The sequence below is a fragment of the Lissotriton helveticus genome, chromosome 1_1 (assembly GCF_964261635.1).
Source record: "Lissotriton helveticus chromosome 1_1, aLisHel1.1, whole genome shotgun sequence".
Lineage (NCBI taxonomy): Eukaryota > Metazoa > Chordata > Amphibia > Caudata > Salamandridae > Lissotriton > Lissotriton helveticus.
Genome location: NC_136057.1, coordinates 1,180,638,997 through 1,180,665,016, shown reverse-complemented (window position 1 = coordinate 1,180,665,016; position 26,020 = coordinate 1,180,638,997). Strand labels below are relative to the sequence as shown.

The following is a 26,020-nucleotide window of genomic DNA, read 5'->3' as shown; positions in this document are numbered from 1 at the left end:
CAAGCGGGATGGGAGGTTGGTCGAGCACGAGATATCCCGGTCTGCTTAAATTGTGACTAGTCACTGGTTGGTATCCTCAAATCGGAACACACCCTAGAATCTTTACAAAGGCCACATATTATTTTGGCTGTTTCAAAATCGGTGTAACCGGAGCACTAAAAGGTACACAAAGTGGCAAAGGAATGAGGGTTTTTCACAGAAGAAAGTTTATAGGTCCGTCTCACACCCTAAGATACCCAATACATTACTGACAAAATATTGAGATACATTGAAGATTGTGGTTGGTTAACATTATTGCCAGGTCACCATGCTGCGGTTTGCTCTCAAGTCTGCTCCCAAAGTTTTTACTAAGTGGTCTAGTTGCTGCCTAACTCTGATGAAAGGAGTTCCCTTAGTACCTCTATCCAGATGATTGATTGATGAGGACATTTATGGCACAGGCTGCAAAGTAAGTGGCTCTATACGCAAGCTTATTATTGTTCTATCTCCTAAGCCTATCGGTCAACAACGAAAAATCTCTCAAGCTGGCCGTTCCATTTAGCGTAGCAGATCTTATCACATTCACTCCTCAAGTTCAAGCCCCTTCTGGGTTTTCTGGGTTCTGTGTGATAATAATTTTACAATGGGCACTGCATGTGATAACTTTTCCTTGTGGTGTACGGGCGTGTTTAAAAGTGGTGGACAACACCAACTGGGAACTGAAATTACATTTTCCTCATAACAGCACAAAATTATTTAGTTGGTGGCTGAGTGAAACCAGCTTGGATGCGAACATTCTTTTTCAACACCATATACCGGATTAAACGCTTCAGACAAAAGTTTAGAAATCAGTTTGGACTTCACTTATGTGTGATCTGACAGTAAAGGGAATCTTCAGTACTCAAGGCAAAGATCAGCATATTAACATTTTAGAATGCAATGCATTTTTACTGGCACACAAGTTCTTTTTATATTGAAAATACAGATGTATACCAAGTCTACAATATTCGTCCTAGGCAAGCACGGAACAATGAGATTGCAAAAGCTGTTATTGGCGACTCAGGCAGTTTGTATATGGTCACTCCGTCATCCGGTTATACTTGTCGGCGAGCATGCGCTGGGCATCAAGAATATAATAGTGGATGACCCCAACCAAATGTTCAAATCAGTCACATGTTTGTTGAAGAAAACAATCGAGAAAGGTGAAGACCATCTCATTCTCTTGCTACAGCAGTTAATTAACATTTTTACTTCCAGACAACCTTCTGCTTAGCATGTTTGGTGATGTGATTTCGACTAATTATTATGATCAGTTTGTGTACTTTTTCCTCCTCCATCACTTGTACCACAGTGCAGGTTAATATGCTTTACACCAACATGTGAAAGATGACCCTAATAAGAGATCTGTCTCAACTTTAAGAATAGCTCTTGTTTCATTGCCAAGGTTTGCAACCCTGGCCATCGAAAAGAACTTGCAAATTTGCTTTCAGAACCCATTGTCTGTGAGCGTGGCAGCATGGTTGCTAAATAACTGATATTTGTGAACTTAAGCCTGGGCCAAAATTGCATGGAGTTCAACATAAAAACAAGTGTTTCGTTCATCAGGTGCTGCTACAAAAACATGGAATACAACCTTAAGGTGTCTAACCACATCACCCTTATTTACTGCGCCTTACTTTCTTGAATTTATGAGGTCCAGCTTCCAGCAGTCCTCAATAAGAGTACATCTTATTTGCGTAGCTAAATGCATAAAGCCACCAGGAGAATCCATGGTGTTATTGGCACTGGTAATGCAAGATTTTCTGAGAAGTTGCTTGCACAAGTTCCAACCTATGAGAAAAACCAGCATTGATTTGAGAATTCAAGTGATGCTTTCAAAGTATGTCATTCGTTGATGTTAAGCACTACTGTCCCCTCCGATAACTTTGCTGAAAAATGCCTGCTTCATAATGATTGGATCAGGGAGTGAGGTCCAAACATTCTGTTTTTAAGAGTTCTTCCTCCAGTTTAATGAATATATTATCAACCTAGGGACATAGCTTTGCGTTACTCCAAATATTGTCCACATTTTCATGTCATTAGGTGTCCAGTGTCCCTTGCACACTGACGTCCCTTTGAGCTAGCAGCAGTACTCCGGATTTCAGGTCCTCTTGGCTTTCAAATTGTATTACATTATGTGACATGAAACAACATACTTCTGCAGACAGTGGTAGAATACTTTGATGAATACTGCATTAAAAGAACAATATCAATTCTTTTTAGCAGGACACTTTTTCAGGAATTCCCATGAGAGCTTTGAAGGAAAGGTGATTTCTTCCAAACTACTCACAACTACAAAGTGATCTTGCATATGTCTTGTGCTCTTATGTCTTATTTAATAATTTCTGTATAGGAGAACTACACTACACATCTTTTAACCTTTCGTGCAGGTCCATGCACCCTTAACACTGCTGCGCCTATTTTACAGCACAGGCAGGCTTCGGTGCAGCACTAATCAGCAGTGACACAATTGGAACACATCTCTGACACAAAGGCATAACTCCATACTCTTTTCACATAGTACATCCTCCAAACAAGTTTCTCTCCTGTCTATCATATAACAAGATGCACTATAAAGAATATAATTCTCCTTGGCTATCTACGGACTCCTTACTGCAGGTACAAGTCTGCTGACACCTGATTGGAGCATATATCTAACCCTCATTCACTACATCCAACTCTTCCTACGGAGGCACTCTTCTGTCACACATCTCAAACAGCTCAAACCTGTTGTGGCCTGGAACTGCTCCTACACAAGGCAACAACACTGGATAGATTGGGTCTATGTTTTCCAACCACTAATTGCAGAATATATCAAGAGAAGCAGTCCTGAAAAGATGAATGGGTTCCAAACTGGGTTTAAACAAAAAGCATCCACAACATCTCGGCTTCATGGTGGCAACTATTCAAAAATAAGAGTTGTATCTATGAAATAAACTAATGCTGGAGATCTACCCTTACAAGAACATAACTAATTCTTCCTATCAGATTACTTTACTTTTTTTTAGGCGTGTCCAAGAGGTCGGTCTGCTCAATAACAGATTTTGAGGATAGCCAGTGAAGTGCTGTTTACATTCATTATATGTACATGTATTTAATGTGGTCATCTAAAAAATCTGATATGTATCCAGCCCTCGTGGCCATGGGTTGAGCACCCATACAGGCTTAGTAATGATTTTGCCTATTGATTTTTCATAACTTATTTGTCAAAAACGCGTAAATCTTTCAAAATGTCACGATTAACTTTTTCTTCAAGTTCTCATTTTTCACATCAGAATGAATACAACCTCTCTTTAAGACTGCAATTCTTTATTTGTTTTATCGTGTATGACTGTATGGCATAGACAGTGTTGTTTCATAAGAGACAAAAATTAGTTAACAATGTTTAAATCTGGATATGTAGGAAAGCGGGCAATAGTTGGGTATGTTTTAGCCCTCTTTTGAATGATCAGTTGGGTGATCGAACAGTGTCGCTTCAGTGATGGTTAACAATGATAAAGTTGCCTTCCACTTTATTTCTTCTGCTGAAGGAAATTGAGAAAAGCAGCACATTTGGAAGTGCATAGGGAAGGCGACGGCTCTAGCACTACAGATAATACACAAGAGGGGACCATGCAGAGCTATGGTACAAGCACCTGTTACAGTATTGGCTCCGTCTTCAGGGATATCTGGCATGCTGCTTTCTATTTATCCGGGTTTGTATTTTTTTAAGAGTATGTTTGTCTTTGAGATGCAATATCCCCTTTCTTGAAAAGATCATTGATCATTGGTAGTACATTAAAAATTTAAAAAAAGATTCCCAAATGTATATTTGTCTTGAAGGTTTATATGAGAAATTACACTCTCTAAATTTATTCAACTAACTTGTGGGCAATTGTATTTTCTGCTTTTACTGCAACAGGATAATCTTGCAAAAACATTAAAACGTTTTTGGGTTAAAAACTTTGAACTTTTTGCAGCCTGAGATTTAAACAGTATCACTATTAAGTTATTTGCTCTTCCTTTATTTGCTGTCATTTTGCTTTGTCTGCAGCTTTATTTTATAAAGTTGTCCTAACAATGATTAAGATAGCACCAGCACAATGGGCCCATGGCACTGAATTGTCTACTAGATTGTTCCTTCTGCACTCTTTTTGTTATTGAACAGTGGAATCTTTTATGCCAATGTTGGCAAGATGTACTGACATAACTGGCATCATACAAATATCCAACAAAGGCAAATTTTATTGGCTACTATACTGGTGGGACATAATGTGCATGACATTTCAGGGCGAGTAAATAAGAAAACATTGGGTTCCTTAAAAGTGGAATGTCTTCAAAAGTGATAACCTGAAGAGAAAAGGTATATTGCATTGTTTCTGTGTTATGTCTTAAGAGTTGAATATGCTATAACAACATTACTGTTTGGAATGCCTGTAAGTGTCCATCCTCTAACTCTGATGAAGCTACATTTCTAACACAAAAAGGCAAACGTTTTATGAAAGGCCTTAAGGAGGTTTGAGTTCCTTGTTTTGTAGCCTCTTCGTTGAATTATTGAATTGCATGCACGTTCTAACAGGTTAAATTAGTAAAGCTAGGCATGAAGTACTATTATCTTTGGGCATGTTTATAGATGTATTTCTTTGTCACCGCTTTGTCGACAGTAACAAGAAACCGGTCCATATATCTGAACAATTTTCCTGCAGTGAAGAAATCACAAGCACTCACTCAACAGTACAAATCAGTCTCGTTTTTTATTGAAAATGTTAACACCCATGCTTTTCAACTTTTTCCCAGTAGAAAATTCTACATTGAATTTTGACTTGTGAAAAACGGTCCATTAATTAATTTGTGCCAGCTGACTGAATGCTTACCATTTTTTGTGCAGTAAACATTTTGGGACATATAGATATATGTGTATATTAGCTTGACTCACAAAGTGTCTTCAATTTTGGATGCAAAACCATATGTTTTTGAGAAGACAATTGCAGTCTATTGTTTTATAGCTGTGCACAGTGTGTTTAAAGTAGATATTTGAAATTACTCCCTTTCTTTTCACCATGACCATTCTCTACTTTGACAACTTTATTTCTGCTGAATTTTCCACAGGCCTAACTTATCAATGAATTTCCTGAGTTTTGCTGGCTTGCCTCATGTTTCAGTGTCTTCAAACTGTCTTGCAATTTAGTCTGAACATGATGGCGGGGAGTTCGCTAATGGGTGTCGCCTCCAGGACTGTATTTGTTTTGCTGTACTTAGCTATGTGGGCCTATAATTTAAAGCGTAAATCACTTACTGCCCCAATACCTCTCAAGCACACTCAGCTTTGAAAAAGTATCAGAGATGCCAAACTGGAGCAGTATTGGCCCGTTTTCATATTTGTCAGATATCCAGCAATCACTGAAAAGTCTTGATTATATTTGCGTACTCTAAAATTTGCTTAATTTACTGCTAACTTTAGCGCATCGCCATTCTTATAAAGTCCACCATGAAAAGCACACAACTCATTTTTTTTACTTGCTCTTTCTTCACATTTTTCCTGGGCAGCATATTATAAACTTCTTCTTTTCCATTTAATAGGTCTTTTAGTGTTTGTGCAAATCATAGCATAACTTCTAGAAACAAGAACACAAGGAAACGTTCCCCTGTGAGCCAGTTAAAATAGAGCAGCCTGTCCGTAATCCAGACTTAAAGAGAATCTATAAACATATCAACTGTTAACAGTAATAACTGCCTAATTAGTATTCCATCCGACCCATGGATGCCTACAACATCCAGAGAGAGTCCAGAGGATGTATCTAAAGATAATCACATGAGTATATATCACAATCAATAACAAATATAAAACGTATACTGTCCAGTGTTCATTCTTCTAATTTGGCTAGCAGTGCTATCAGTATAGAGTCACAATCTATAATTGCTACGTCTCCCATTCTCTACGCACTATGTTTCAGTTCCATGTTAGTTCAGCTCTAACCCATTTCTGAATATCGTGCAACCACATCTTAGTGCACAGTGCCCTACAGCCTTTGCATTGCATCGCTATGTTCCTTAGCAATTACCAATACTAACCCAATGAACCCACAGATACGTTTAGCATTCTTGGGCCTTGGCATGCATCCTAGTAAACACATGAGAGGGTTACGTTTTATTTCACTACTGGACACTTCTGTCCAACCAGGACTGCCGGATCATTTGCAGTCCCACACCATTTGAAAAAATGTGCTTGCGCCATCTGTCCTCTCCATCAGGCTACGGACATTCATTGGTACATGCAGGCATTTCTTTTAGGGTTGGTGTGAAAGTTAAATTGGGTACATTTAAATTGAGGGTTTTTACACACCACCTTAGTATACATCAAAGCCCTTTCCATCTCAATATCTGTAAGTGCCCTTCTTAGCCTCTCATCTCAACTGACTCTTAGGTTTGAGATGTCTGCATAGAAGGCAGGGGCCAGTTCGAAGTACAATATGATCGCAGCATGTCTGAAATTCCCTTAAGTCAGTGTCACAGTCAGTATTTCAGAGCAAGTGCGTTCAACCATTTCATTTCCCCATTTTAATTTGATACACAATGAAATTGCAATACCCTTGCAACTGGACACAGATATATTAAATACTTTGGGATAAATCTCATGGCTTCTCTTTCCAGATTGGTTGTGGCTAACTGATCTCCAATTAAGGCAGATATTCAGACTGACTTAAACAAAGTAGAAGCATTGCCATTGTCCTGACTGGTAGACTGGCACCAGTAAAAATTAACATATTAACTAATAATTATTACTATTCCAGGTTTACCTGTGTCCATCCAAACATAGATGGGACAACTTCAAAGGAGAATTAAAACCCTTGTGTAGGGGTGAAAGAGGGCAAGGTATCCAGACAAATTATGTTGCATCCTAGGGCCAGAGTACATCTGGCTAGCCAAGGTTTGTGGAGATATTAAGCTCCCCACATGCATTCTTACAAGCATGGACAGCCCAAGAAATAGACAAAAATGGATGTTCATGGACCAAGCCATAGCATGTAGGTACCTATTGGATTTTGTTTGTAGTTCCCCTGGAATACCAGACCCAAAATGTATATCCTAGCACACTTGTGACTCTGTAGACAGGTCATTGGGCATGACTTCATATCAGTCACCTTTTACATTCCCTCATCACAACCCAAACTTCACCCAGGTGCTACAAGCACTAGCCTTCCAGAGTTGGAGGGAGTGGAGGCTGTACTCTAAGAGCCATGTTTATTGGATGAGAAGTTAAATCCTTTGTTCAGCGTAAACAGAAGTTCAATATGACAGAGAGGGATATCAAGCAGGGTTGGTCTCAAAAGGGAAAGTTAATCCTGAGGATTCTCAAATCATTTATTGCCTGGCACTCCAGATTGAGATGGCGTGAATTTGCCTCCTTGCCCAATAAATAACATTGCATTCATTTCAATGCACATAACACTTAAGCAAGACTGGACCACTTCTTGGCCTCCTCTTCTCTCCAAAGATATATCATAGGGATTTTAAAACTTTCAGACCACAACCGAATCTCGATCGAAATCCAGACGTTAAGTGAACATCGCTCGGGACAATGGACATTGAAGGAGACCAATCCCTGCAATACCTACCGTACAGAAACTGTAGCAGAGGCAATAAAGTCATATCTTTGGAAATATGGTGCAGTACATGTGAGTATGCTCTGAAGGCATGGAAAAGATGGCACAGCTGCCTCCTTAGTTTACAATGGAGGCAGAACAGATGTGCGGCAACACCTGGAATTGCAACTGAAAGAATTAGAAGGGAAACATAAGAGGACAGGATCCAACCACTCTGGGGACATCTCACAGCAATAAGCCCACAAATCTTCATCTTAAATAATGTTAGGAAAGAACATGCTTTACTAAGAACATAGCAGAAGTTTTATAGTGGAGGCAATAATGCAAGTATGTTGCTGACTTGCAGACTTATATTTGATCATGGATGAGATGGGAGGGATGTGGAATATAGACTGGGATCACAAACATATTTGATTATACTACAAAGGCCTCTACTCTGAGGCTGTCCCTCCAAACTGGATGATTGTGGCGTAACTGGTTTGCAGCCACTTTCAAAGGCGAAATGCATCACACTTTCAAAATAAAATAAATAAATACAGAGAAAGTAGGCAGCACCTTAAGCCGGAGAAAGTCGTTTCATGTATTTCAAAACTACAAAATAGGATGTCCCCTCGACTGCATATGTTTGCACTCCTGTTCTATAACACTTAGTGTACATTGCTTTTACCAGTACTGACAAAGCTGTTTAACTCCTTTAGTGATCAAGGTATATTTGCTGCTTCGGTGCTAGAAGCGAGAGTGATACCAAAGCCTGGTTAAAAACGACACAAGAGGGAGCTGGTACCGTCCATTTCCTTGTTAAATACAGATGCCAAAATCTATACAGGTTTGCTGGAGGCCAGGCTGGAACTAATTCTGCCATGCCTGAGAGCTCTGGACAATTCGGGGTTCATCCCCTGATGGACCTTCAGAGATGATCCAAAAAAATTATGCACATCATTGACTGTGTTTATAAAACAAAGAAGAGCGCTTCCAGTTCTACTGAAATGAAAATAAGGGTCCGCCTGTGTCAACTAGAACATCTTCTCCCACACTCTGGGCGCGTTTGAGCACTTCTCTGGTGCTCTGGTAATTTAAAGCACCTTTTGCAAAGGGTGCGAGTTAACTGTGTCACATAAAGGCCCTTTAGAATCAGATGGATCAGGCAAAAATGGCCACTTTTCCCACTCATCTTCGCCCTGTTGAAATAGTTGTTTGTGAATGAAGTTAGTCGCAACAAGGAGTTTAAGGACTGAAAATAGATAGATATACCTCTGAGCTCACCGTGTATGCGAATAGCATCTTAATGCTTCTACCTGACTTGGGCAGGTCAGTTCCTGCACTGGTGTATAGTCTGCAAGAGTACAGCCTAGTGCGTTTTGAAATCAGTACCTCAAAATCTCAAGAACTTAAACTGTCCAGCACATATAAGAAGGAGGAGTAACTTTTAATTCCATTTCCAATAAATGGGCTGGCTAATCATTTAATTGATTATTTTGGTACAAAAGTGACACTATCATTGAGCACCCTCTCAGAGGTCAGTTATTCACCATTGCTACAAGACGTTTGAAAGGACCTTCAGACAGCAAACAAGGAGCTTGTCATGGTTGGGCCACTTGGCAGTGATCAAAATAACAATATTGCCCAGAATTGTGTACCTTAAGTATACCACACTGCTTCCAATTTCACCTGTATTTCTCAAAAGTTACAAGGAGCAGTTAGTGAATTCATGTGCTGTTGGAAGTGATTCAGAGCAGCCAGATAAACATTACGCAGACCAACAGGGCAAGGATGGTTGATAGTCCGAGACCTGATAAGATATTACCAGACGTCACAGTTATGCTTTATGGTGGAATGGGGTTGCTTAGGGCCAGAAGAGCATTGGGGTGTCTTGGAACGCACATATAGAGATTATCCTACCCAATTAAAAAATAAACAGAGAATATGAGGGCTGAACTAGGTCCATGCTTGCAGAATTGGACAAAATTGTGGTTAGGAAAGGACTGATCTCTTTTCCATCACCCTTCACCCCACTATCCTTGCTGATATGTTCCCACCAGGCTTTGGCACTCAGGCATTCCAGGCTTAGATGAAAGCGAGATGCTGAATAAAGATTTTGGGATCCCAAAGGGAGAAAGTTACCTCTGTTGGCAAGTAAGGCATTGGATAATGCAACTCAAGATTAGATCGACTACACGCGGTCTGTGCCTTGCAGCTGAACTACCCAAATTTGAAACACAGAAATATTTGAAGGCAATAGACAAGAGACTAATCGCATACCTTTTTCAAAATTCTGACAGAAAGCGAGATACAATACAGGACTCTCAAGCAACTTAGATGGGGTAAAGAAATAGGACACAATTTAATCAATAATGAATTGGCACAGATACATATCAGAGCACCCAACACTACATACGTAGTACCAGTCAAAGAAACTGACAGTGAAGCAGACAAGCTACTGGTACCACATCCGATCAAAGAAAATGATAGGGACACAAGTAACTCAAACAAATGTTGAAGAGGATATGGTGCTGAGGGGACTCTGGTGGATTTGCTGTGGGCCTTCCTGAAAATCCAAAGCTTTTAGAAAAGGGTAACCAAAGCAATAGATTACATTTTCCTTAATGAGATTCCTTGCTTTATTGACAGTAAAACGGACTCCTCAATCGTTGGGGGAAATATTGTACCCCTACATTACAGGAGTGATTTCATAGATTAGGGAAAGTACTGAGGATGGAAAAGATTGTGCTGGCAATATTGCTGGACCTGCATGGGGTTGACACAATATGGAGCCTATCTCACAGCCATATTGACGAAACTGCTTCAAGTCCTTGAGAGTGCTGAAAATAATCCTGCTACACATATTTCTATTAGTTCAGGGCATCAGTTGTTGCCTATTAACAGTTACTCTGCTCTACACCGGCATCAAGTTTATAGACTTTGGTGCTAGAACTAAGCTGTAATAAAAAGATGAACTCCCTAAAACAAATTTGACTTTTCTATACACAATTTTATTTGATAGCCTATTCAAACATAAATCATTGCATATACGATAGATGTATTCTCTAAAAATACCACTCGGTTATTGTTTGTTAGGCTTATGTGTCCAAATGGCATTAATAAAAAAGTGCATTCCTATTGTTGGTAAAGTCCAACTTTGGTGTCATGATCTGAGGGTCCCCCTCAGAGCAGCAAGGGTCAGATTTCTAACACCCTGTTGCAAGGACTTAGTTCAATGCACCAATAGGAATTTAAAATCCAGTTGGACACTCAATAATGCACAACCCACCAAACAATACAGTGCGGATACTATTTTCTGGGCACAATAAGTCCCCCTAGATGAGTTGAGGAACACAGCAGTACCCCAAACCTCTTTCATAAATGAAAAGACACTCAAAACAGCACTATGAACAGGGGGCACAATTACTAAATGTTTATTTAGAGTGTCTCCAGTTGGTCTCCTGTATGGGCAAGGGTCTAGGTTCTTAGGGATGCTCTTCAGCTTGATTGGTTGTCAGATTCTAACAGAGAATCCTCATCATTCACTTGGTAGCTCATCCTGACTCTACCTCGTTAACTTATTTTTTATCCCAACAAATTGATAAGGAGCGATAACGAGAAATCCGAGAAATGAAAAATTACCTTCATGGTGATTAAAGTACTCTTAGCCAGTGTCCATCCTTCTTCAGAAGTCCCGCCAAGTTATCTCCACTGACGTATGGTGATGAAAAAGGTTGGTGTATAACCTTTGGAAAGCGCTTCTTGGGTGATAAGCTATTAGGTATGGTGGGAAGGAATTGGGGCGCCAGTCATATAGAGGGGTATGTCCACTAAAGGCTTATTCAGCAGCTAAAAGCGGAAGAAGCTTTTTTAAAAATCCGGGCTATTGGAGAAACAATGTTTCCAACAAGGTTTTTACGTAGGGGGGCAATGGATCTAGTGAACTTTAATAACCATTAAGGTAATGTTCATATTATTTTTGTTGTGTATAGTTGGGTGATAATGTAAGTTAAAACATAACGATTTAAACTATAAAAAAAACTGAAATTAACCATCCATAGTTGACCGAAGTAACTATAACTGGTGCCTCGGCTGTGCACAGTGTTATCATCAATGATGTCATTTCAGTTATCAGTGATATCAAAGAACATAACGTGTGTTGTAATGTGTGAGGTCATAAACCGCGCATAGTGAGGGTGTGAGTTTTATAGTTACTTCAATTAAACATAACTGATGAATTTCAGTGTTTTCGGAGTTTAAAACGTTAAGTTTTAACTGACATTATCACCTATCTATAGAGGCAATTTAACCTTTGGTTATTTCAGTGAAATTGAGGATTTTCTGTAATGTAAAGTAATTTATTATTCAAGTTCAAAAATTCTTTATTTCGACCATTTCAGGCCATAAAAGAGTGCTAAGTGATACACAATAAAAGGAGATAAATTATACAAACATACATGGACACCATGGGATTCATTATACACATATTGAGCGTATTTTGCAATTACAAGAGAAAGGATCCAAATATTTTAAAACTTAGCATTCTATATCAATTAATTGGCGCCGCTTGGACAACATAGCTATTAAAAACGTAGAAAGTGCAAATACCATAGGGCTTGATGTGTTAGTCTTTAAAATTCTAAAAGCATACAAGCAATTTTTAAAACCTAAATTTCTACAAAGTGGAACCAGCCAATACTTCCTGGATTTGGTGTAAGCTGGACAGAAGAAGAGCACATGGAGCTCGTTCTCTGAATCTCTGCTACATCCTGGGCAAGATTTGTTAGTAGAGGCTGACCATTTGCTAGTAAAGGCTTTAAGTGGTAAGGTGCCATATCTCCATTGGATAAAAAGCTTCCTCGCTCGAATCGGGAAGACAACATCCATAAAATCCTCAAACAAGTAAGAATTTTTGAAGGCTAAAAAGAATTAATCAAAGTACCAGAATTTGAGGCACAGACAATAGAGTTCAATTTTTTCTCCTTGAAAATCCTAGTAAGGGACTTGTGTGATACCTCAAGGCAGCCCCTTTCCGGATTGTCCCACATGTCCGGCAAGCCCAGATTTAAGAATTCACGTTTTATGAACGCCAGCCATGGGATTTTGCCTGCGCTATTAAAGCTTAATATTTGCTTTAGCTCTTCCCTATAGTCTAGCAGGTCTGTGGTTGCCCAAATCCTATGCCAAAACCTAAGCGGTTTTAAAGCTAGCTCATCTTCTATAGGTGTCAATCCCAAATCTAGCCTTAGGGGGAGGAGCGGGGTACTTTGTGGGAGTGTCAGCAGGCATCTTATAAATTTAGTTTCTATCTTGGCGATGTCTACCCCCACCTCCCCCCGGAGTGCCCCCACAACTCTCCCCCATAAAGAGCTGCAGCCCTGGCTTGGGTCTTATAAATCTCCAGGGCTGGGCTCACTGGCTTAAATGTCGATGTGTTTGAGACTTTAGAAATACCACCCGCCAGCTGTGACCGTTTCAGTTGAGATTTAACTCATTGGGGTCCCCAGGAAAGATTTTCGTGAAGTGTTACCCCCAGATATTGAAATGTTTTGATCCTTTCCAACTTCACGCTGTTTATTACCTGATCTAATTATAACGCCACATTAACCTTTGTTTTTTTCCAGTGAATTCCTGAGGGTTTTTTAAATGTTAAGTGACAGTATAAACATGTCATTTTAAGTAAAAAAAGACCTACTGGCTTTGTCATAAAGCTAGAACAGCAACATTTAAAAGACTGGTCTGCTGACTTTAACAAGGAGTCAGCACGTCACCCTATATAAAGTGAACCTATTGGCTTTGTCTAATACTCAACACAATAATTTACCAATAACCATATTCCAAAGTAATCCTTATAAATACACACATGGCAATGCATAATAATTATTCTCACAAAACTCCTTAAAATTAAGTATTTTTATTTCAATCAACTCTAAATGTGGGTATGAGTCTTACTTTAAAGCTTTGACGGAACCAACCACAAGAGGTCCTCGCACTCAAGCTAAAGAGCAGCTTGAAGTGCTTTGAAAAAAATAACCTCTCTGGGGTCATGCATTCAGTGACCCAGAATACTTGCCGTTTAAAAAAAAAAACACTTCCCTTAGAGGCTGCTGTCCTCCCTTGTAGACCCTCAACACTTTTGTAAATTGAAGATGGTTCCCCTGCCGCCCTTGGAACAACAACAAAGTGATGGTTGGATTGTTTGAATTTATCCCAGCCACTGGCAATCGCTCAGGCCACATCCCAATCCATTGTTTTTTATCCCCTGTGGCACCTCAGTTTGTACCCAGCCATATGCAAATCAGTCTTGTCCCTGCTCCATTGGGAACAGTCCAGCCTGAACTGCCAAGCCAGGTCCTCCTGGACCTGGAATACAAGCAACCTAGAAACAGGATCAAGACTGATTTGCATATGGCTGGGTCCAAACTGAGGTGCCATGGTGTACAAAATAACAATGGAATGGGATACGGCCCAAGTGGTTTAACAGTGGCTGAGATGAATTTAAGCTTTCTATCCATGGAGGGCACTATAGGTCGCTACTAGGAGAGAACAGTAAACCTTTAATTATCAGACTCATCCACCTAAATAGTGAAGTGGTGAGGCAACTTCTATATTTATATATACCCACTCTTGCTCTGCCTCTGTCTTTCTCTAAAAAGTGGTTCCATTTTTAGTCGATAACCCGGGTCCATTGGGGCACTCCCTACATACACTGTTGGGAGCCGTGGGGGTAGGCCCATAGCCCCCACAGCCCTGCTGGCTCCCCTGACAGCACCCATCCTATGTGCAGGCTGCTGGTGGGAGCAGCTTTTGTTTTTTCTCCCGCCGGGTAGGAATAAAAGTATGTTACTGCAGCTTTGACATGGAATGACCTAAATGTCCAGGTGGGCAGGAAAGGCAATGGGTCCCATAACTGATCATTGTAAGGTGTTCGGACCATGGGGCTCAGATCCTGGATGTTTATTTTTACCACATTTATATATATATCCAGTTCTGTTACTTACATAGCTGGATGTGCACCTATCATCTCTGCAGTTCGCAGGCTAACACCAAACCCTTTCCATAGAGGGAGATGTAGCAAAGTATTTTTGGCTTAAATGTGCAGTTCCAGTTGATAGCCACCAGTTCTTCAATCTGCAGTACACACTGATCAGGATATGAGATGCGCTGAGCAGTTCATCTATTGCACTGTGGCAACATTCATTTGAGGTTTAGAGGTACATTATGGGAGATTTGGCTTAAAGGATGATAATGTCTTCATCATTGTGCTAGAGAGCTATGTGACTCAACAGATCTGATGGAGCTGTACTTTTTGGCCAGAGATTATGTTGGTTATTGGGTGGTCAGAGAGAAGTTCATAGCATTGGTTAAGAGTACAGCCAAACAGTTGTTGCTGTTGCCAAAGACATACTCTGATGTAAAGAGTGGTGTGTATGATCCCCATTGTTTCTAAGTTTGATTGTTAGAGGAAATGAAGCATAACTACAAAGAGTTGAACTTGATTAGTAAGTATGATTAGTGCGCGGTGGGTCTGGTGGTCCACTTTTTTCCAGTGCCTCTGTTGGTTGCTACTGGAATGGCCACCACATGCAAAGACAGAAAATCTGCCAGGGCACCGCAATGCGCACAATGACCACAATATGCCAATGACGGCCACTTTATGCCACGGCCAACATAATAGTTCAAATGTCCACAATATGCCAAGAAAGAGCACCACAATCACTGAAATGCTTACAAAATAAATGTAGGCTTCTTCTACCACGGCCGCCATAATGCACAAAGTAGGTCAAGGAGGATCGCTTGTTGCGAAGGGAGTTTTATTTGGGAGCGGTGGGCGTTTGGCCAAAGAAGTAGGAAGAAGTAAACCTTAGTATCACAGAAGGAGATGAGAACAGCCCACCACTACTGTAGGTGGAAACAAGGTCATATTTTGTGTGGCTGATGAATGAGATCATGTCCCTTTGCTAGCAAGGATGGTGAAGGTAAAGACCATGCACTATTTGAAGGATCATCGGAGGCCCTACAATTGAATGAAGGATGAAGGGGAAAGGCTGCCCTGCAATAATGCAAGCAGGGGATGGAATACCTTGGTGTTAATGTGTGTAGTTCCCCAGTCAATAATAGGGCAAGGAAAGAAAAAGGGGCGCATCTGAAGTGTAGGGAAAACAACGTAAATGTAAAAATATTTTGGTAAACCTGTATCCATCTCATTTTCGCAGAACCTCACTCCCAAAAAAGTGAATCTATTCCTCAAATGTTCTTTTACGAAGAGAGACATTTTGAGGAGCAGTTTTTTTCTTTTACAAAGTTAATTTTCTTCTTTCTTTGCTGTACATTGCTTTATTTTCAAACTTTCAGTTTGTAGAAATGCTTTTTTCCGAACATATTTTTTGTAGTACACTAATGAAAGGTTTTCAAAAAGTTAACTTTGGAGCACATTCATATTTAAGTTGATTTTTAATTATATCTTCATTGACATCTGATAAAAGGATGCAGAATGCATGGCCCATGATTTGATTTGTGAAGAATTTGTTTTCTGTTTAGTGCAAGCAAAGCAAAGAATTCTATTGATAAATCAACGGAGACTGACAACGGCTACGTGTCCCTTGACGGCAAGGTGAGAGGCAAGAGGAGCGAAGATGGTCTTCACGTCCAAGATCATGTATGTGATTCGTTGCGATCTGAAGAGACATGTTGGAACGCAGGAACAGTGAGAAACGCACATGTTCATCAGAATGTAGGTCTTCCGTATACAGTCAAAGATATAATAAATCTTGCATATAAGACGTTAAGAAAACCAAAGTGAAACTTCTTTATCTTTATTGGCATTTATATTGATGGTCAGTTAACGTGTTTCATCAACTGTATTGTTCCTGCGACTACTTGTTTTATTTTGTTTCTGTTCATGAAAAGGGCCTACTTACTTTTTGTGCTCAAAATCATTTTGACCACTCTCCACATGTGAGGAAACATGTTGCTCAGTATTGCTTTGGTTTACAAAGCCTTCTAAGTTTCCTGTATGTTTTCTTGCTCATACAGATTATTTGGTACTCCTATATTACCTGGGGTGCAAGAAGCTTAACTTGGAGTCTTGGTATTTTTCAGTATGTTTTGTGTAAATTGTTGTGAATCCTATGGCGGTTCTTAACTGAATTAGATCAGCCATGGACTGCTCTTTGACATCTTACACAGTTGCCTTGCACTTTCTCCCTGTTGCTTTTGATAGTTAATAAATTGATGGAACCACTGAGGGACCTAGTTGACTTGCTAGGTTAGGTCTGCTCCAGTATTTCATTGATGCAGGACAATACCTTTGGATGTGATGAACTAAACAGGTCTGGCACTTAAAACTGTATTATCATGTAGTTCCTACAAATCTATACAGGATATGCGCGTTTAGACAACATAAACTAAGGGATTGGTGTCCAGACTGATTCCAGACACCGCCCAAAGGATATGTTAGTCTGTAGACCAGCTAGCTCACATTACCACTATAAGCCCCACTACCTTACCACGGAAAAAATAGTTTCTAGCAACTATCTAACATGACAACCCTGACCTCTCTGGGATCGTGGAAACAGTGTACTACTTTTCACTCATGCTCAGGAATATACAAAATAAACGGAGGGGATGTTTTCAATAAGCATTTATTGAACCAGTGTCATTCTAGTATAAAATACCTGTGCTGCAACAACCATTAGACAGAAACAGATGTATACGCCTATAAGCACCAACAGAGTGAATAAAAGGTAGAATTGGTGCTAAAACAGTGAATATATGCCGGCATATAGATACATGGTAGTAATCATGAGTACTCTTAAGATGCAAATCCTAACTAAATGTACCTAGCATGTATGTATGTAGGTGTATAGCCAAGAATCCCCCTAGGAAAGAGCCAACCCTATTACCTGTTGCGAGGGAACGAAGGACCCCTACTTGGTCTCGAGTTGGACACACTGTGAGGGATGTCAGGCTACTGCGTGCTGGAGGGTCTGCGTGCAGGGACTTCAGCATCTCATGTCAGCATGAAAGCTTCTCCTCTGGTTTGCCCAGCGAAGATGTGGTACTTCTATACCTGAAAGGTACTCAGCGCTTCTACATAGATGTGTCATGCTACTGTGGGCCTGTCGGCCAAGGATGATAATGGTGGTGACTTTTGTACAGAGTTATTATGCAGAAGATGGTAATCCTGCTGCAGTACTAAGAATCATCATGCATAATAAATGAGGCTAGTTTTCGAAGAAAACCAACACATTTCATCATCATCCTAAAACTTTATTGAAATCTTTTTTTATCCATAAAAGTACATAAGGTTAAAAACTTACCATCAATTAATAGAATATGATACATGATATAACAGTTAAAACTTCATTTGTACAGATCCCCAACACGACATTTATTCGGCACCTAACTAGGTAAAAGGTCAGCGCCAAAGCCTTTATGTAGAGTAAGGTAGGAGAAATGTAGGCAAAAGGTCGCGCAACTACCTAGGCCTATATTGGGGTACATTGGGACTCATAACAGTATTAAGAACATTTTATCTTTAATGGTTGTCATTTTCTAAAACTGAGATCTTCCCAACTGAGTTTGTTCTATTGCGTTCCAAGCAGTGTCAGCTACTCATTGCAACATGTCTTTAAATACTGCAATAGGTTGCAAAGTTTGTTTAGGGACTACAAGCTACCTCAGACTGAGGTGTGACCGCTCGGGCTGTACTGCTCCCACTGGGGATGTCTCAAAATTGATGTGCAAATGGCTGGTCTCTGGTGATGGTTCGCCAGCGACTGAGATTCATTCCTTCCACTTGTTTTTGTTGCAGAACCGGTATACCCACATGTAAGCCCCATGCTTTCCGTGCCAGAGGCCTTAAGCTGCATATCACTGACAAGGCTTAAGTAGACCAGTCTGGGGTGGCTTATGTTGCCTCCCGGAGGGGTCCTGGCCTGGCAGTTCAGGCTGGACTGATTTGCTGGAGCATTGTCAAGACTGATTTGCATATGGCTGGTCTCTACCTAAAGTGATTTACTAGCTGAAACGCAGCGGATTGGCATCTGGCCTGAGCAATTGCCAATGGCCTTGATTAATTTATGTACTCATTTCATCACATTGATTTTGTACCTTTCCTACGTGGCATGGCTTAATTCCTGATTGAGTAATTCAAGCCTAATCGTTAGCTTTCTATGAATGCTGAAACCTGCTTCTGTGTATCAAAAGCAAGTCTGTACTAAATTCTGCCATTGTTTTTAGTTTTAAAATGATCAACATGCTTATACTAGTGACTGATTAAAGATAATAAGATAGGTCCTAATTAGGTCAGTCAGATAATGTACCTTGTTACTTTCGACGGTTGGCACTCAAAGTTGGTTGCTGTAACTTAGCGCTTGGGCTCAAAGTCTTATTCCTTTATGTTAGCTCAATTGGCTAATACCTTTCACCTATTTTCTCCTTGGGCCAGGATGCAACTAGGACCATCTCTGAGGCTCAAGCCTGCCTTACTGAAGCAGATTAATTCTGTCTACTCTGATTGAAATGTCCTCTACAGTTGGACTCTTTATTGTCTATTATTAAAGATTTGTTTTTCAAGGAGGGTCACTTCTCTTATAGGAATCTTGTAAATGTGTGTCTTCATAGTTGCATTTCACTTAGCTACCAAGGGGGGGTTTGCTTGTACCAGCTATAAATAAATGTCTTTGCATGTTAAGGTAATCTCTGCCACCCAGCACCTGTTGTAGCTTTCTGCAAGTGGGTTCGACATTCTCGAAGACTGATTGAGCTTGTCCATCTTATTGTTGGTAGTCACCAAAAGACCCTATTTTTTGCTGCTCAGAAGCTGTAAGCCTTACTCTTCCTCCCCCACTTCCTGCCAATGTTACTGCCTATAATTTTGTGTGAGTACTTTGAAGCATTTCATTTGTATTACATATGGTTCATATCAAATTGTACTAATATAACTCAGAAATGTCCGTTATATTGCAGTTTATGTAACGGTTTTATATCATTCTGCTCTGTCCTTAATCAGTGAATGTGCGTAACTATTCAACAACCATAGAGAACAGGGGTGAGAGGGATAAATAGGAGAGGAAAACAATTAGGAGTCTCTGCATTTGTTGTAGCAAGCTGGATGTCAGTGTATCGTGTAACAAGGGCAAAGGATTTTCAAAGGGAGTGGGAGAAGGGGAAGAAAATATGGATTAATTAGAGCGATAGCATTAAAAAGTGAATTTTTTGTCTTTTTCCTCAATAAAAAATCATTTAAAACAGTAAGGGTTGATTCAATTTGGTAAAATCTGTGTTTTGGCTAAAATGTATTTTCATATCCTTAATGATTTCTTACTTTGTGCTGGTAGTTGTAGATGGTAGGCCGGACCTCGTTTGGGGACCAGAACTTATTTTTCCTCACCAGACTTTGACCAATGTCTGAAGAGAGAAAGTGAGAATAGTGAAAAAGAGGATGAGGTGGAATGAAAGCTAAGCACCTTTGGTATTCAGGAGCCCTTTCATTTGGCATTGTGCTTCAAACAAAACAATTTGGGCTTGTGTACTTATTTAAACATTAATCACTGTTCCTAACCTTAAACATAATCCAACTTTCACCCAATACCTAAGCTTGACCCCCTCTCTAACGTGGCCTCTTCCTCTAATCCCAAACTTTACCATGTTATGTTTACTTTTTTTTTTAAGAAACACACAGGGGTTCTATCGGTCTATATTGGCTAGAAAGTGTCTGTTTTCTATTGGAAGAGTGTATGTATGAACTATAAGTGTGGAAAAGGGGGAAGAACAAGAAATAGGAAAAGTAAACCCATCAGCCCACCCATTGGCAGAGCATCATCATCTGGGATTTTAGAATACAAACTGGTATACACTAGGTACCTCACCGTGGGAGAGTGTGAGGGAACTCTAGTATTGGATCCACCAGTGATGGAAAGCCAGACAGCAGTGTATCATGAGCTGTGGGAGATGAAAAAGTTGCAGTGCTCAAAGAAAGTGTGTGCTAAATAGAAAGTGGTGATTTAAAATTGACTAGCATGGTGCCTAATGACTAATTTTATTCTGGCGGTCACCATCTTGACAAGGTTAAAAGCAGAGTGTGGATGGATGAAACCAAATATTACCATCCATAGATGAGTTAGTTGGTCGACATGTTTCAGCCTAAAAGGCTTTCTTCAGGACCTATTGTAACACTACTGCAACTGTGAAAAATAATAAAAAGTACCAAGTACATACCATGCAAAAGCAATAAACCTACCATACGTGTGTATACTTTGTGGTAGGAAATGAAGTCATGGTGTGTAAAAAATTAATCCGCTCCTAAAACACAAAAATAGTAAAGACAGACACATATATCAATTGTGTAAATATGAAAACAACATATATGTAATGAGACATATAGCAGCCACAGAGTCATTGCTCAGTTAATGTTCATTGTGTAATCACTCACCCAAAATTTACTTGGGGGGTGGCCTCACCTCGCCTGGCGCTCGCTCAGGTAATGAGGCCCCGCTCTAAAGAAATTGGAAAGAAGGAGAAAAATATAACATCAGCTTATGTATGATATGGATCCATTTCATAGATCTCCTGGTGTTCCAGAAAGGCAGAAATGCAGAACAGCAGTCCTCGCTGGCCTAGCCAGCCGATGATCAGAAAGGTGTTAAGACATTCATCAGTTCAATTTGTGAAAAGAAAAAGACGGCTTGCGTCTGTAGTTGTTTAACAAACATGGCCTGACAATAGGCTCAATAACCTGAATGGCACCTATTTGGTTAAGCAAATAGGAGATCTGCAAAAACAAGGTAACAGATCTATGAAGAGAGAACTGCAAGTCAAGATAACTAGTTTTTAGTCACTTAGCTTATTAAAAACGAAGTTCTCAAGATAAAAATGTGGCCATCGAGACTTAAATTGTAAACCACCTAGCTGTTACAGTATGAGGTTAAGAGTATAAGCCTCCCATGTTTGTAGCCTCTAGCACACTCACCTGTCCGTCGGTACCTCAAGCTCCTACTGCGTCGAGGGGAAGGTAACTAGACGGACAGGGAGATCCGTGTAAATACAGGTTAGGCGTACCTGAGAGGGAACTGCAATTAAGCACAGACTGCCAGTAGAGAAACGGCTTCTTGATTGGTTTACAGTGTGTGTAAGCACTCGCTATTGGTTATAGCGCTAGCCAATGGGGATGGAGTATGAGCCCCATCGTCCAATGAGAGCCAAGAGAGGCGTCCAAGGTCATGTGTTGTCGTGGTGTTTTATTTTCATACTTGCAAAGTTGCAATTGAGCAAAATTTCAATTGAGCACAGACCATCTGCGATGTATGGGACTTTCCTCATTGAATCCCATCGGACCGAAAACAAACCGTTGCTCGCGAGGAGTCCCTCAGTAGAAACACAACCTCTGATAGATTTACAGCGTGTGTAAGCACTCGCTATTGGTTAAGGCGCTGGCCAGTGGGGGTGGAGTATTAGCCCCATTGTCCAATGAGAGCCAAGAGAGGCGTCCAAGATCATGTTTTATCGTGGTATTTTGTTTTCATAATTGCAAAGTATAAAAATCAAAAGTACGAAAACAATCATTATGAATGGAAACGATGTAAAAAATGAAAAAACATCTTAGAATATGACAACACGGTAAAGGGAACTACCAATGTAGATCGTGAGCAGCGTTGCAAGTGCTAAGGCTCGCTATTGGTTAGGTGGATGGCCAGTGGAGAAGAAGTATTCACACAATGGCCCAATGAGATGTTGATAGTTGCCATTGGAGATCATTGGGAGAGGAAAAGATCGTTGTCTCCTTAGTTAGTTGATGGACAGCAAAAGCTCATAGAAGGAAAAAACCTTCATAGAAGGATCACAACAGAGTCACTGACTCTTATAAAACTGTATATGTTGCTATTGTGAGTAGAAATTGTCAATCTATGAAGACTGGATACTCACAACTACAGAAATTTTATGACAGCCATGAGAGTTGCTACAGTTGTCAGTAATAATCATCAAATATGGACCCACGGGATCTCATCGTGTAGCCCTCCAGTGACACAATTTAGTTTAAAAATCCACTTTTGTTCCTTCACAAACAAATAGTGAGTAACATCACTAACATGCTGGGGAATGAAAGGTTTTTCGAGTACTACCCACTTCAAATCTTCAACATTGTGCTTCATGGTGAGGAAATGATTTGTCAAGCGTGTTGCCTGTCGATTTCGCCTAATAGTGCTTTTGTGTTCCAGTTGTGAGAAAGAGGATGAGGTGGAATGAAAGCTAAGCACCTTTGGTATTCAGGAGCCCTTTCATTTGGTATTGTGCTTCAAACAAAACAATTTGGGCTTGTGTACTTATTTACACATTAATCACTGTTCCTAACCTTAAACATAATCCAACTTTCACCCAATACCTAAGCTTGAACCCCCACTCTAACGTGGCCTCTTCCTCTAATCCCAAACTTTACCATGTTATGTTTACTTTTTTTATCCATTTGCCTCCTGCTATTTTTTCTCACTAATACTTTACTTACTATTTGGTTCTAACTACATGGAACTTAAATGAAATAATTTGAACTGGTCTCCGGTTTCCATGACCTCGCATACCAGGTTTTGGAGAAACTGGACAGTTGATGGCAGATGATTATAGGTCTGAGAGATTAGAGAGATTTTCTACTGGAATTCTATAACTTGGGTCTATTTATTATAGAAGAGTCACTAAACAAATGAGGCCTGAATCAAATCTGTTAAATATCTACATCAAGAGGCCTTAAGAAATGTGTAGCTTGTCACACTTTTGATGGTGGTGTTTTGAGATGAGTGACAGGCCACTCAAATGTCTGTGGGGCCTAATCTTTTGTCAGAACGAGCAAGAAAGAGTATTAATTTGTAACTGTTTGTCCCTTTCATGCTGTCGTGTATCCATCTGAAGTAAGAGTTGTCGTCTGGCTTTACTTTATTTGAATCAAAACATCACTCCAGGTGTCTCCCTCACCACCAAAATCAGCAAACTGGAGAACTCAAAATATTGAGGACTTCTCACTTTTCTGCTCGATAATCTAACAAAGTAATGTAGATGTCCAAAGCCTGTTATTAAAAAAAAAAAAAAAGCAAAAACTCTGAGCACCAAAAAAGCATTGAAGTTAGTTAATTCAACGTTTAAATCCCACAAAAGTTTCCTGATTCTCCCATAGAAATCAGGATTTGTAATCGGGTACTTTCTCCACTGGTCACAGGACCCGCAGGCCATGTGACATTCGGTACTCCCACCATGGACACATGGGAAACAGTGCTTTGTACCCAGTAGCCATATGTACTGTTGCAAGCAGGCACATTTATCATTACAAAAGCCAATTAATTCTCTCAATAAATGCATTTTAATTCACAACTTTAAGGCACTCATTTGTTAAGTCTCATAAGGATGCAAGGCTTAGTCAACCTGATAAGATTGTAACCACTTGTCTTTAAGTTTCCCTCAAGTCTCTAGCAGCACAATAAATGCCATAGTTCTCCTGATGGTTGAAGTCACAAGTCCAGTCGAACATCTTTATAGTAATAGAGTTGTGAGGGCTTTTCAGACCACAAAAAGCCGTTTTGTAGGCAATAAAAATACACAAAGGCCTCTGCGCTGGCATTCAATTGTATTTATTTTTTATCACATTTTTTAAATATTTGTACAATACGTCCAGTTTGAAACTGTTTATTCAGTCTAAAAACCAAGGCAAGCAGAACAATTCCAGAAAAGCAGAGTTGTTAAGACAAGTATGCAGCACTCATTGTAGAGAAGGAATATTGCAAAGATACTTGACAGTAGCTTTTTGTGTTTTTTTTTAGGATGCACAAAGAATAGTCACCAATGTCTCAGATGAAGTCTCGAGTGAAGAGGACCCTGAAACTGGTTATACACACCGCCGGAATGTGGATCGTGCTTGTAGCGAAAGTGTGCTTCGGAACAGGAAATTACACCCTTATAAGAAGCATTACACTACTGAAGTGAGCTAATTTCATTTTATATGCATGCATTTACTGTAAAATTATTAAATCTTGATTTATCCTTTTTTTTGTATCTTTATTTTGAAAAGCTTTTATGGTAATGAACAATTTGGAATCATATGTCTTGGTATTGAGGGTTCTATATTTATGTGGGCACACTATAATTATATATTGGTTTCTCCTACTTTTATTTTATTTTCGCAAAGTTTTACTGTACAATTTTTGTTATCAAGACATGTCTGTATTAAATTGTTTTAATAAAAAAGAAATTGCATCCATCTATATTTTCAAAGATGTGTGAAAAAAACAGTAGTTGAAAATAAATTGTTTATTAAGCAGATAAAACCATGGTGCATTTCCTAGCAACACTGAGTTAGATGTATCTTCAAGAGGATCCTCGGCTGTCCAGACAAGTGCAGCAAATTTAAGATAGAAATTGTGTTGGGGATGATTTTTGATTGACTGCATCAGGCTGCTGATTTGACTCTGCCTTGATCCAGAAATATACATGGTCCCTAACATAATCTGAGGGTATTCTGGAGAAGCACAGCCTTGGGTTGGCACAGGAATGCATGTTATGACGATGGTGGTGGTAAGAGTTCATTTAGCAGTCTGTGAAATTAAAAAGAGCTCTCCTTGACACTTTGCTGAAGGAGATAGCTGGAAAGAGGATCTGACAGGCCAAGATCAGTGAGCAAACCGGCCTGCCACAGGTGAGCCAAGGGAAGAGCTGTGTATTTGTATAAACGGTTAGAGAGTAGGGCAGGCCATCTTTGAGACACACCAGTATGTCGTGGGGCTCACCCAACAGGATGTAGGTGGTAGGGTGGGAATCTGCTGGACAACCGAGGCAGTCAGAGCTCCAGTGCAGCAGTGAGATGATCATTCAGACAACAGGCCAAGTGGGGAGGTATGGGTATTGGCTATGTTCTTCCAGCCTGATCTGAAGAAGCCATAGCACAGACCCAGAGTGCCTACTACGAAAGCGGAGAAAGCTAAGGTGTGGGCCCCCTGACAGTGGGTAGCATGGACTGGAATAGTTCAAGAGGCCCAGAAAAGAGGCTCTGGTGAAATCTTATATCAGGAGGCGACCTGGTGAACCCATCAGGCTATTAGGAAACGCACTCCAGCAGACAATGGGCCCAGGTTGTCATTTAAAAGTAGAGAAGACTGCTGGCGTTCTGAATTGTCAAACGACAGGAGAAAAATGGCCACAGATTCTGTACAGTCATGGCTGAAATTGAGGACATAGGGACACTGATGGGAATGGGCTGGCCATTATATAGGAAAGTACATGGTGGTGAGATGTAAATCATTGGGTTTGGATTCCCATTGAAATAGAAAATGGATATGAGATGTGTGCCCCCGTGTCTCCCCTTTCTCATAGATAATCATTGGCATTGGGCTGAATCTGGTGCTCCCTTTGAAGGGTTCAGGGCTCCTGCAAGGATGGGGATGCCCCTGCATCGCAGAGGC

General features: G+C 40.1%; 1 protein-coding gene across 6 annotated transcripts in view; it reads left to right on the top strand.

Moving 5' to 3' along the window:
• Positions 1 to 26,020, top strand: part of PHTF2 (putative homeodomain transcription factor 2) — a 488,580-nt gene that overhangs the window by 320,734 nt on the left and 141,826 nt on the right. For all 6 annotated transcript variants that reach the window (XM_078679193.1, XM_078679174.1, XM_078679164.1 and 3 more), the window contains 3 exons: positions 3,549 to 3,713; positions 16,122 to 16,314; positions 24,386 to 24,544. In XM_078679193.1, the coding sequence (XP_078535319.1) occupies positions 3,549 to 3,713; positions 16,122 to 16,314; positions 24,386 to 24,544 (517 nt within the window). The remainder of the gene's footprint in view (positions 1 to 3,548; positions 3,714 to 16,121; positions 16,315 to 24,385; positions 24,545 to 26,020) is intronic.